This window comes from Micropterus dolomieu, linkage group LG03 (assembly GCF_021292245.1).
Source record: "Micropterus dolomieu isolate WLL.071019.BEF.003 ecotype Adirondacks linkage group LG03, ASM2129224v1, whole genome shotgun sequence".
NCBI lineage: Eukaryota > Metazoa > Chordata > Actinopteri > Centrarchiformes > Centrarchidae > Micropterus > Micropterus dolomieu.
The window spans coordinates 7,721,645-7,736,184 of NC_060152.1; the positions used below are offsets into that span (position 1 = coordinate 7,721,645).

General features: G+C 40.0%; 1 protein-coding gene across 2 annotated transcripts in view; it reads left to right on the forward strand.

The window, feature by feature from the left end:
- The window catches only part of mtmr11 (myotubularin related protein 11), a 37,027-nt gene extending 34,147 nt beyond the window's left edge, over positions 1-2,880 (forward strand). For both annotated transcript variants that reach the window (XM_046045945.1, XM_046045944.1), the window contains exon 17: positions 652-2,880. In XM_046045945.1, the coding sequence (XP_045901901.1) occupies positions 652-1,107 (456 nt within the window). In that variant the 3' untranslated portion in view covers positions 1,108-2,880. The remainder of the gene's footprint in view (positions 1-651) is intronic.
- Positions 2,881-14,540: the final 11,660 nt, after the last annotated feature.

Here is a 14,540-nt window from a genome sequence, read left to right on the forward strand (position 1 = left end):
AATCGCTGAACATTTGTGACTGGGAACTTCTGCACAGCAAAATGTTAAGACAAACACCAGTTCACATCATTGCCTGGTGAACTAGAGCAAGAACCAACTTTAACTCTTCACTTAACGTTAAGTTTCATGTGGTTGTTGTTAGGAGTTTTGAAGCTTTTACACACAAAAGTCTTGAAATGACACTAAACAACTCATGTATAAACAACAAAACCCGTAACCACAGAATCAGAAATAGCTATGCATCTCTCTAACAATGTCAATGAAACTGAATATTGTAACATTCATGTAGGATGTAGCATTTGATTGCACAGGTTTACCTAAAACTGTTAATTCGGTACTTTATGGCTCAGAGAATAAGATATATCAGGGTTTTCATACACAGATAATACTTTATTGTAGGATCAAATCACTGTTGGTCTTTTCATGGGATTTGTTGACGATAAGAAAAATACTTATTCCTTAAAGATGATTTGAGTGATTGAGTGCACCTATCAGAGGGTTCTCTCTCTGGTGGGTGTGCTCTTTGAATATATGTCTGCCCTTAGTAAATCACAACCGTATCCTTATTGGTTCTCAGGTTGAAGGATGAAGAAGTTAAGTTAGTGACCACCTACTGTAAGAGAAATTGACCATGTTGCTTACCATCCTCAGGCGTTCTCCCACCCCATCTCTGCAAACCACCCCCACCCTGTGGAGCGGCTAGCCCTGGAGGTACAACAGCTCAAAGACAAGCTAGCGCAAGTGTCCACAGGCATGGACCCGGACCCAAACCCACCCACCAAGAGGGCCGAGCACCAGCGGACCGACACCAACCTGAACCAAAACACCAACAATGGGACCTTCCTCTTCCCAGCACCAAAACCTCAGAACACGATGACACCCAGAGTGGCACCCCCTCCTACCTCCACCAACCAGACCTTCAGGGGCCCTCCGCCTACCTCAGCTCCATCATCCAGGCCTGGCCACAAAGACAGTGGTGGCGGCAACAAGCACACCTTCTTGTTTGGGCACTCTTCAGTAACAGAGGCACGCCCTGACCAACGCTATTACCCAGCACCCAATAACGCCAAGCTGCCTAAGAGCAACGGGCCTTCTATAGTGTCCTGAGGTCTGCTCCGCGCCTTAACTGTTCTTATATATATGATACAAGCCTGGTCCACCCTGTGACCAGGTACTATAATCAAATCACCTGCCTGCACATATGAGACTGACTTATCCCTCAATGTTAACATGTACTGAGAAGACACAGATGTGTGTTTCCAGTCAAACCGTATTTGTTTGACTACAAGGTGATTTAAAAACATTTGGGTGGACTACAGTGAACTGCAACAGTATGAAATAATCAGTGCAAGAGCTCTTGACTCTGCTACTTATCGTCTGTACTGTATTAAAAATGTGACAACTGTTTTGTATATTTGCAAAGAAAATCTTATTATTCAACATTCCACTAATGTATAGATCTCTATAAAAAAAGAATAAGGGCTGAAGATGCTTAATGTACCAACAGGACTCCATAAGCACATCTTGCAGTATCTTAAAATGCAGTGGAAGCTGTCATGACACATTTTGTAAGCGTCATGCCACCCTTCAAGAAAGATAGAATGCTTGTAGTTTCCATTTTTAACTTCTTATCCAAAATGGGTTACAGGGATTGGGCAGGACATAGTGGTGTGATAGGGTGGGTCTTAAGGGCACTTTGACAGGATACATGGCAGTGAAGAAGACTTAGATTTTTTTTTCAGCTGGCTCTTTAGATCTTATGTCATGCTAATGTGCAAAAAGACTTCCTAGTTTTTGTATATTAGCTTCATCTAGAAAAGTAGAATATTGTTTGGAAGCCATCATTTTTGAACTCCAGGCGCTGTGACCAGTGACTTTAATGTGGAATTTAGGGCATGAGCTATTTTGGTACTGCTCTCATATCTTTCCACTTGCATGCATGCTTGGAAGCAATGAGGCATATATTCAGTTCATATTAGCCAGTATGTGTCTGGATGTGGCTAAAGTCACTGCACATTAGTGCAGTATAGTTCAGTTCATTCCTGACTGACATGATGACAGTGCTTTAGTAATATAATGTCATCTAAACTTTCATCTTTCTTTTTTACCTTGACCTTTATCGGTCATACATATATAAATAAATAAGTGTGATTTCTGGATTGTTTCTGACCAAATTTAGTATTATTTTTGAACATTTCTCCATTTTGTGGTGGAATTGCAAAAATTGACATACCTTGAGATGGTAGCAATGTTGGAAGCAAAGGGAAGCTTATTTCTCTGTGTTTACTTTTTATTTGATCAATTTCCCTCCTCCTGCCTGGTTGTGTATTAGTATGCAGCCAGCATTTAGGTCAAGGACTTGGAAGTGTCTGACTGTATTTAAAGCACAAAGGGAAGTATCTGGTCCTGCACCTTTAAATCCAAAAAGGTTTTCGTTCGCATGATGTGGGTGTCAAGTAGATGCACTTGCGTCATTCCCACGGACGAATAATATTGCACCTTTTGCATGTTTTTCTAAACAGATTTTTAGGCAGGATAACAGTTGTCACATGTATGACAGATTCTCTCATGTCAAAAGGTACCTCATTTGATAGCACTATGAATTATTAAATTGTTGTAAATATTATATCAATATCAAGACACATTGATTTCAGCTTTCCAGGTGTGATGCCAATGCATTTGCTTGGCGTCAATGGAAAAAAATTTAAGGTCACCTTTGCCCTGTTGCATTGAAATTAATTTGGTCTTCTGTTGCACCTCTTGGTCTGTATCATTGTATAATTTAATGTTTTTGGTACGAATGTCACTTAAATTTGCCAGATGTACATAATTTTTTTGTATCAGCATGTTTTGATTCTGATAAATAAAGTCTTATCAGTTCATGAACTCTCAGCTTTGTTCATAATCTGAATCTGTGCCATAACAATAAAAAAAAACAACCACCAATTCTCACACACAGCTCACAAACTTTATTTTTTAACAAAATAAATATTTACATATGATCTGGAACACCTAAAAAGTAGCATGGCACTGTACAATAGAATTAAAATATAAAATCCAACTGTTTTGCATGATATGTAAAGTCAGAATAAAACAATGTGCAAAATGCTCAATACTTTCACAGAAAATGTAAGAACTTGCCCGACAGGAAACGTTAAATATACAAAATATCTACTGCACAGTTAACTCGTAAAGCTTCTGGTTTGGTCTCTCCAGTTTCCAACATTATGTTCAGTAGTATGAAACTCAGTGTTTCTATACACAAGTAACCTGCATGCTATTAAAAATACTGGGCCAAAATATAAAAGACACATTTTGTTATGATGGCGTGCAAAATTTCTAGCATCTATTGAGATGCATTTTGGCACTTTAAACCTATGGATGTTAGTGTTGTGCATTCTCACATGTTTCACCTGATAACCACAGACGATACAGCAAGAGAGACAGAGTAAAATAAGATGGCCGTTAGTTGTAGTCCATGTCACCGCATAATCATAGCAGTGGCAGTGCATTAAAAATCAACCAGGTCATTCCTCCCACAAAAGAGCTCCAGCTTTAACCCCACCGGCTGCCATGATCCTTCCCTGTGACCTGCTGCTGCAAGATGCCGTAGGGCCCGTAGAAGTACCCAGAGGAAGAGGGGCCGAGGCCCCCGAGCTGGCGGATGGACTTGCACATGGGGCAGGGGTAGTCAGAAAGGCCCTCAATATCTTCGAAGGCCAGGTTGACGATCTGGTCACAGCAGGGGTCGCAGTAGAGGTGTCCGCAGGAGAGGCGTTTCAGGCGGGCCTCGTAGGAGATGCAACACTGGCAGTGCGGCAGGTCGGGGCCCAGCGACAGCGAGCCAGTCAGGGAGCTGCTCTCCAGGCTGCCTGCCTGGCTGGAGCTCTGCTTGGTGGGCGACCTGCGAAGGAGGAGAGCAGTCAGGATGTGAAGGCAAAAGTCAGACAAAAGATCCACACAATAGAGCAGAAAAGATGGTCGACTAAATGAATGGTCAATCTATTTTGATAATAAATTAGTTGTTTTATATGTAATTTTTCGAGCTAAAATGTCCCGCTCAGACCGAATCCTTTGGGAAACAGGCTTATTTGTTTTCTTCCCCAGAGTTATATTGATATCATGCTCCTGTCTGTCCATTAAATATGGAGGTAGAACCAGGAGATGGTTTGCTTAGCATAGCATGAAAACTGAAAGAAGTAATGGTCAAGTAATTGTTATAATGAATTGTTTTTATATGACATTTGTCCCCTGTTGTCTGCTTTATTGTAGGAATGCAACTTACAATTATTTTCATTATACATACGTAATCATCCTAATGTCCCAGAGCTACAGGTGATGTTTTTGTATTGCTTATTTTTGTCTAGAAAAACAGTCCCAAACCAAAATATATTTAACTAACAATAAACAGAAAAATAAGCAAATCACCCACTTTTGAGAAGCTGGAACAAAGAAATATATTTTCATTTTTACAGACATTAATCGACCAATCATTTCAGCACTGATTTATACTATGCCTTTATGCCATGCTGCTTTCTTTAATCTGAATTCTGAAATCTACAGCAAACAAGCCAAGCTAGTGCAACCAACAATATATTTTTTTATTAATCTGCCAATTGTTTCTTTGATTAATCGATTTAGGTTTAATCCACAAAGTGAGAGAAAAAAAAAAAAAAAAAAATCAGAAGTGTCCCCTAAAGTCCAATCTGATGTCTTCAGACAAAACCCCAAATATGTTCCATTTGCAAAACAGAAAAGCATCTTTGTGTGGAAAAATGACTAATCAAGCAGAAGTCAAATTATTTTCAGAAAGCAGACAGACCTTCTAAATCCTCCTTAAAAACATGACAGCAGTAGCACTTGAGATAAATGGAACCAAGCTGGTATCAGGCGTTTCCGACTAAATACATTCTGGTAAAACAGGACCTGAAGTGATCTCAGTTAGGGTGGAGCTGTGTGATTGCTCAATTTTAACTGTGGAGGTCTGTCTGTTCAGATGCGTTTGCCTTTACTTGAGACTGAATGTTGCTTGGGTTTTGGAGCTCTGCCTTCCTCATCATTAATAGGCGCAGTGGATACCTGGCTACAGCTGAACCTCATGTTAACTAATAAGATGGTGCCTGGGGCTTCTTCTGAACCATTATAATGTGCAAGAAAATAGTTTGTTATATCCCTGGACTGGATTGCCATTAGATCTCAGTCACTGTTTCTAAGTTGTGTAACATGGATTGGCCTCCACTGAGGCAAAGCTGGACAAAATGAGTGCAAATAATGACTCAGAAAACCTGTTGTCATAACAACTGGGAAGTGAAGGACGATATTTCCACTTACTATTTTTATAATATATAAATATATAAAATATTCCATAAAAATCTATTTCTGCAGGATTTGTCAGAGCCTGGACTGACAAATCGTTTCACACACATCATGTGTCCTCAGTGAGAAAACAACACAATTATGGAGCTCTTTGCTGTGAGGATTGACCAATTAAGGATTACTCAGGTTGCTGAATTTTTAAATATACAGAAATATAAACGGGTAGATTCACAGGAGACTAGAAAACGAGATATGGTGCCCGTTTAAAGTCATTGTTGATTACTGCCACAGACAGTTATTTGGATTATTGGGAATTTTAGGTTATATCCGATACAGGTTAATGAATCACCACTCACCTTGACGACGATGAATCTTTAAAGCAGTCGAAGCTGAGAGCTGCTAGGATCCTCCACAGGAGATCCATGCCCGTTCCTCTCATGGTAAAATCCAGATTTCACCGACCTGGTTTCTGGCGAGCGTCATATTTTAGAAAACACAACACCACTCAGTCTCTGTTGTCTTCAAACTCAGGGGAAAACACCGCCCCCTAAAAAACTAATTCTGCACCACGTTTATTTTAAATACGCAAAAAAAGGATGTGCCATCAGCATCAGTATGCATGTGTGTGGAGCTACTTTTATTTCGTGTCTTCGCCTGTGCGTGTTTAAATCGCTTTCGTGTGGTGCCTCCTCCTTCTCCACCTCCTTCACAGCAGCAGCGACACAAAGTAGACGCAGAGAGGCGCAGCTGAGGTGTTTTATTTGCATCAATCAGGGAGAGTCAACCAATGAGCTCAAAGTGGAGCAGGAGACTGAAATGGCCTCAAAATACTGGTGAAGTTTAGAAATAAAGAGTTCATGTTCACCAGACTATTCTTATTTGTGCCAGTGGCGCAATAACGCAAACTGTCCCAATATAGCTACCAGAATTCACCCTACTTGAGTCAAAGTATAAAAGTACCTGCTTTTAAAAGTACTTAAGTATCAAAAGTAAAAAGTAGCCTACTGCTCCTATGGTTATGTTTGTCATGTTTCTGACATGACAAACATAATTTAAAAATACAGTAGGCTAATTTTCCTATTTATTAAACAAAGACATTCATTATAAACAGGTCGTCCTTTCATTAATAATTCAAGTTATTGTGTGTGTGTGTGTGTGTGTGTGTGTGTGTGTCAGTGGTGGAAGAAGTGTTAAAAATATAAAAGTACTCATTGCAGTTAGAAAAATGTCCTGTGATTGTAACTGTAAATTATATAGTGGATTATTATTTGCTACTTCTGCACTAAAGGGGCAATATGTATGTTTTCAGCGGCCACTAGGGGTGCGGTTTTAAGATTACAACCAGGTGTGCTCATATGCATGCTGGCATGAACCCATGAGGGGGCATTGTCTGAAACACAACCGCTTTTATTCAGAAATTTCGAAACAACTGTGGCTTTTCACACAGACATGTTCAGGCTCTGTTAGTTCAACATTCCCGACTCAGAGGTAGATCAAATCAAACCCTTTTTCGACCCCTTAAGGTCCAGCTGGCATATTGACACAATCCTCCCAGAAAATAAGGCAGTGTGAATGCGGCTAGATATAGACACACCTGGAGACAGCTTCACACAACATCCTGGAAACTCAGGTAAACTCCCACTGCAACGTTACAGTAATACACAAAAATAAAGGGAACACTAAAATAACACATCCTAGATCTGAATGAATGAAATACTCTCATTAAATACTCCTTTCTTTAGATAGTTGAATGTGCTGACAACAAAATCACACAAAAATTATCAATGGAAATCAAATTTATCAACCCATGGAGGTCTGGATTTGGAGTCCCACTCAAAATCAAAGTGGAAAACCACACTACAGGCCGATCCAACTTTGATGTAATGTCCTTAAAACAAGTCAAAATGAGGCTCAGTAGTGTGTGTGGCCTCCACGTGCCTGTATGACCTCCCTACAACGCCTGGGCATGCTCCTGATGAGGTGGCGGATGGTCTCCTGAGGGACCTCCTCCCAGACCTGGACTAAAGCATCCGCCAACTCCTGGACAGTCTGTGGTGCAACGTGGCGTTGGTGGATGGAGCGAGACATGATGTCACAGATGTGCTCAATTGGATTCAGGTCTGGGCGAGCACATGGAGGGCTGTGCGGCCCCCCAAAGAAATGCCACCCCACACCATTACTCACCCACCGCCAAACCGGTCATGCTGGAGGATGTTGCAGGCAGCAGAACGTTCTCCACGGCGTCTCCAGACTCTGTCACGTCTGTCACATGTGCTCAGTGTGAACCTGCTTTCATGTGTGAAGAGCACAGGGCGCCAGTGGCGAATTTGCCAATCTTGGCGTTCTCTGGCAAATACCAAACGTCCTGCACAGTGTTGGGCTGTAAGCTGAGATGAGATGGTGGAGAAGCTGTGTAGGCCTGAGTATCTGTAATTAACCACAATAACGGTAAATCTAAATTGAACGTTGCGAAGCAAACAGCGGTGGATCAGTGCTAAATTAGCTGGCTGCTCCTGCCCTGCATCAGAAATCGCTCCACATTTGCTTTGTACCAACGTTTCTTGCAGGCTAAAATCAACACTTTGACATAATACCGGTGGTACACAGGATAGTAACATGGGTCGCGTTAGCTGGTGAAGTGATGTGGAAGTCATAACGTTACAACTATAGTATTTTGCACTGGATAATGTTAGCAAATGGTCGGCCTTATCCAGTGAGCATGTTGTTGTCTGTGTTTTCACCCGACATAAACTGATTCTTGTTTATCCTGAGGGGCTCCAGCACATAAATCTTTATTGTTGTTTGGGTACCTTATGTGGAGTTATGTTGGTGTCTGTGTTGTGCAGGCAGCTGGGTTTTTTTGTGGTGTTAGTAGACTATATTTCGTATAGCTGCGATTTTGTTGCTGTAGTCGGACAGAGGCTACATCCGACCCAGTGTCCTCACATAAGAAGCAGAATAGTGGCTTTTCCAAGCAACAGAGAAAACAGACTTGTGGTTCATTTCTAAGTGAAGCTACAGCCCATTGACAAAAAGGAAGGAAAAAGTGATTTATTAATAGGTAATTTCATTGATAAACTATGTATAGCCCCTTTAATGCACTTTTAACTATTTGTATCGGGGTGCAACTAATGAATTTTTTCATTGTGGATTAATCTGCTGATTATTTTATCCATGAATGGATTTTCAAAATTCTGAAAATAGTTAGAAATGCTATCACAGTTACCCAGAGCCCAAAGTGATACCTTAACAATGCTTGCTTTGAGTAACCAACAGTACAAAGCTCAAAATTATTAAAAATAAATTAAAATAATTTAAAGGAAAAGCAGCATCTTCACATTTTGAAGGTGGAACCATGTTTTTGACATTAAAATGTCTTAAATGATCAGAATTGTTGCCAGTTAATTTCAGTGTGAATCTAATAATCATGTAAGCTGTACATGTATCTTGGGTAGTTTATTTATAATAAAACATATTTCATGAAGTCTTCATATGTTTTATGTGTACAAGTATCCACCAGATGGCGACTAAAACCAAACTAAAAACTCATCACTTTCTCCATTAATGATAAGAAATATATTTCTACCATTAAAGGTAAGAAATACTTTAAACTTCTGTGCAACTGTGACTATTATCACAAAGACCAACCAACACAGTCCCAACATAAGCTCCCATTGGAATAAGAATAATGCTGTTTGTGATGGGTTGTGCTGACATTAAATTCCTCATGGAGGTTAATGAGTCATGTTGCATTATGATTAATACTGAGAGATTAATGGACACAATCTCAGTTATATCTAAACTGAGCTGCTCAACACATACGTGTGCAGTTTAATAAAAAGCCTATGTTTGCTGCTGTGGTTCAACACAGCATTTACAGCTGCAGATAAGGGCTGGCAGTGGCAAATGATTAAATTGTGTCCAGGAAATTTAATCCTGTTTGGGAATTAAATTGTTAAATTGTTAAAAGTGAATTTGTTAAGGTATAGAAGACACAATTATATACAATTAGAAGCAACAGACACACGCACAGACTGTAGAGGTGTAGTTTGTTTCTGGAGGTATATTTCGGTTTGTTGTGATGATAATCTGGTGTGTCAGGGCTTCAGCCAGGCCAGCTGCCTCCAGTGTGCAGCTGTGTTCATCTACTCTACCAACAGGTTCCTCTGCAGGGCCCAAATTGGAGGTGTTGCTTATCTTCCCTTCTCTCTGCCTCTTTCTCTTTTTCATTGTGTAAAATGCCACATGATGATTGAGGTTTTTTGGTGTAAAAAAAAGGGTAAGTTACACATGCTGAAATCTCGTGTGGATTGTTTCTGAAGCCTGAGCGACATTGGATTTTTCAGGCTGATACGGACTTTGATATTTGACAGACTATCAATAATATTTTTTTAAACATAAAAATGTCTTAAATGATCTAATTTCAATGTAACTAACAATCTTGTCAGCTGTACTTGTAGAACATGTGAGGTAGTTTAATTTATAACAAAACATTTTTTATCAAGTCCTCATATGATTTGTTGTGTTGAATCTCACTCAAGTGTCCCTCCCTTACAGTCAAGATGGTGGCAAAAACAACAAAGTCTCATGTCGTGCCTAACTGTAGACGATCATAACATGTCGGGTATGTAGTCAATCGGCCAAAACTTTCTGCAGCATCTTGTTGCAGATGCACACGTCTTTCTTGTAAGCCTGTCGTACAGGTACACTCCCACGTATTTATAGGAATGAAACACCTCGATGCCCTGCCCCTGGATAGAAACAACACAAACTTTTTGTTTATGTTAAGTCTGCACCACACAACAAAGTAATCCACCGGGCCTCTGTATGCCTCCTCCTGTAGTCCACTGTTGCACCTCACAATGGCAGAGTCATCAGAGAACGTCTGCAGGCCATGACTCCAAGTTGTAGCTGGAGTCAGAGGTGTGTATAATACATGAATGATATACTTAATGTGTGTCTCTCCATATGTCATCTTTACATATAGCAAAGCTACAATCTGTCACACTGCCTCTTGGAAGGTTAGCCAACCAGGGAGCCAATATCTGTTGACTTCTGACCCCCGACAGACAGATCCCTCTCCTGCCTACGATGCAGGATGTGACAGGGAGACTAAGTCAGGCATACTGCGTTCCTGCAGAATCCCTTGTGTATCTACTCAAGCTGGGGGAGGGGAAGGACAGTCAAACAGATATTCAGCTGGATGGAGCAAACATCAGTGAGGTCATATCCCAGGTTGGTCCATCCTATGGTTAGCGTTTTCCAGGCTAGTGCTTTGATCACACTGTGGACCATACGGCTACACACGAAATGTGCATGTACATGAACTGACCACAAAGTTCAGGGTGTAGGAGAAAGGAGCATTGAGAAAAGAGTGGGTTTATTTGTTTGCTCATTTATAACATCATGGTACGTAACAGATAAACATAAACAAAATAACATATAATCAATATAACTAACAGGTGCTTGTTGTAGACCTTAACAGAGGGACAAATTCAGTGTTTTGGTGTATTCTAGTGCTTTCTGAAACGTAAAATATTTTGGGGCAATAGTATCTCAAGTCTGTCCAGAAAAGTCAGTCAGAAATGCAAATTAATAGCTGCCATTTGACACTTTAAAGTGCTCCAACCCAAGCATTATGGTACTGTGATCAAGCAGTTTGCCACAAACATAATAAGGAAACAATAAATGGGACGATAAATCCAAACCTCTGAATTTAAACATGTTTATTTCTTCAGAACATTTTGTAGTGACACACCACACAAAATAATCCCCTGCAAAGAAAATGGGGATTTATTCATCTGGTATTGTGCCTAACTTTAGTTTATCATAACATGTCGGGTATGGAATTAATCTGCAGATGCAAGATGAGACCAAACTTGACAAAACACTGAAACATTTTCTTGCTAAACCTGTTAATACTGTTTAATACTGTTGCCTTTTACTTTGTAGGAAGTCAAGCCTCAATGGTCCCCAGATCCTATTGACTTAAGAGAACACCTGACTTTTCCTGTATAGTGTGACCAGCAGGTTAACATGCTTGTCTTTTACAGAAATATCTAAACAACTATAATAAGGTTTGGATAATATTTTGTACATATTTTGAACATTTCAAAAAATATTCCCATCAGCCTCAGCTGAAATAAGTGTTTTAGCACCGCGATGCCACTCTGTACCACTACAGAGGTGAATTCACATGTTTTGCTGTTGTATTTGGAACTAAATGGAAAGTAGCCCTGCTCCCTCTCTGATGTCAGATTACCACATTAGTTACAAATTAACAGTCACTTTGTCACTTTAATGGTCCCACTGTTTCATCACTCCACAGTCAGACTGAGTCGGACAGGGGATGGAGGCATTGGTGCCTGCAGATAGCCTTTTAGGCCAGCTGATCAATAGATGAGCCAAGCAGACAAAAGCAGTTGAAAGCCTAACGTGAGATGAAAGGCCTCATCTGATCTGGCTGCTCCTGATGACAATCAGACAGCTGGAGTGTCAGTTGAAGTCTGACTGAAAGACTGAATGCTGAAGGCAGTGGAGGTTTTACGCACCTATGTGGCCAAGAAAGAGCTCAGAGATGGCAATGTTAATTTCTATAGAGGAAAGACAGAAGCCTTTGTGTTTATTTAGAGGGGATGAATGAGCATTCTTTAATTAATGAGTGTTTTACAAGTTCAAATCTCTAATTTATTTGCTTGTGTTTTTTCATGGCTTGTTCCCTTTTTATCTCAATAACTAGGTTTTTGTGTTCTTTTAAAACATCGTCAACATTTTTAAGTCATGCTTTTGTTTACCACACTTGACAGGCACATTTAGTTTAGTTTAATTGGACTACCCGGACCATCCACTCCGGAGTCAGTTTGAAATGTTGCCCTCTGGCTGCCGTTTCAGGACTACTGTCAGCAGGACAAAAATAATAATAATAATAATGCATTTTATTTAATGGCGCCTTTCATAACACCCAAGGTCACCTCACAAACAATATACAGATCACTGCATAAAACAATACACACAACAAACAAGCCGCATCCAGATAAAATGCATTAAAAACTCAGTACAACATGTTATTAAAAAGCTTGTATAAAAAGATGTGTCTTAAGACGCGTTTTAAAAGTCAACAAGCAGTCGCTATTGCGAACATCAAGGGGAAGAGAGTTCCATAGGCGGGGGGCAGCATAACTAAAAGATCTGGCACCCATGGTATTTAGTCGGATCCGAGGTACCACAAGAGAAATTGAAGATGAAGATCTGAGAGCACGTGAAGGGGTGTAAACATGGAGAAGTTGTGTAAGGTATTGGGGTGCAAGATTATGAAGTGCCTTATAAGTAAGTAGCAGGATCTTAAATTCAACTCCAGAAGCCAGTGCAATCGCTGAAGAACTGGAGAAATGTGCTCAGTAAAATACTCCTTCATACCAGGTGCCTTTTCAATGCCTAATAGCAGATAGCTCTTGAATACATTGTGTTGTATATTGATCTCTGATCATTTTACACATTTGCATATCTGTACATTTTTCTTATTTGTAATTGGTATGAATTTTCGTTTTCCTGAAGTAGTTCTTTGACTTATTGTGTGGATGTTAATTGTTGATGTTGTTGTCCTTTTGTATTGTGTCCTTATACTGAAGCCTGGTTGCATAGCAATTTCCCCCAGTGAGACAATAGATATAAACTAAACTAAACCTGGAACTTTGCTGTTTTGGTTCAGTCTCACTGCTCTCAGAGGCGTCTGTTTTCAGCCAAAAAAAGCTCTGGTAATCTCAACGAACACTACCTCCCCAGCACCAGATGGCAGACAAAGTTTGGGACTATCTGGTGAATATAGTGGAAAGTTTTGCAGCTAAAGAACCTGATATGTCCTTCAGTAGTGTATGTAATGGAGACCAAAACAGAACTTAAGAAAGAGTGAATATTGGACTTATATTATATTCATAATAATAATAATAATAATAATCTTTATTTGTAGAGCACTTTTCAAAAACAAGTTACAAAGTGCTTTAACACGTGTAAAGACAATAATACCCAAGAGACAATAATACAAAAACAATACAAGATAAAAGCATGAAAACATTGAAAAGACTAAATACACGTTTAAGATAAATATAAAATTAGTAAAATACAATAAAATAAAAGGGATAAAATAAAGTCAAATAAGATCGGGAAAGGCTCTCCTATAAAAGTATGTTTTAAGAAGAGACTTAAGAGTTCACTGACTCAGCCGACCTGATTTCCTCGGGCAGGCTGTTCCAGAGCCTCGGGGCCCTGACAGCAAACGCTCTGTCCCCTTTAGTTTTCAGTCGAGACTCTGGAACAGACAACAGACCTCTGCCCGAGGACCTCAAGGTACGTGCTGGTGTGTATGGGACTAAAAGTTCAGAAATATAACATGGTGAGAGGCCATGAAGAGCTTTAAAAGTGATCAATTCTCAAACACACTGGGAGCCAGTGTAATGAAGCTAAAATAGGTGTAATGTGGTCATATTTCTTTGTTCTGGTTAAAAGCCTGGCAGCTGAGATTTTTGGGTTAAACAGGTGAAAAGGCTGTTGCAATAATCCAGGCGTGATGAGATCCTTAAAAGTTAACATAGATCGAATTTTTGCTATATTTCTAAGTTGATAAAAACATGAGTGAACAAGCTTTGTGGTGTGCTGCTCAAAATTTAAATTACTATCAAACCAAACACCAAGGTTGATAGGCTTAAAGTGATTTAATAGGGAACCAGCAGATGGCAGTATTTGATTTGCCATCTGCTGGGACCCGATGACCAGGATTTCTGTTTTGTCTGAGGAAATTATTTGACATCCATTTTTTTACTTCACAAAGGTAGTTGTTAAGTGAACTCAGCATTCCAGGGTCTGTGGATCTGACGGGCAAGTATATTTGTGTGTCATCAGCATAAATATGAAAAGAAATGCCATGTTTATGGATAATATGTCCAAGGGGAAGCAGATACAAGGAAAACAAAATGGGTCCTAAGACCGACCCCTGAGGCACACCATATTTAACTGGACAGAACGAAGAGACATAGTTGTTTACAGACACGCAAAACTTCCTATTTGACAGGAAGATGAAAACCATTCTAGGGCAGTACCAGAGATCCTCACCCAGTGCCTCAGTCTGTCTAACATGATGTTGTGATCAATGGTGTCAAAAGCAGCACTAAGGTCCAGGAGTACAAGGACTGAGCACATGCCTTCATCAGCAGACATTAAAAGGTCATTGG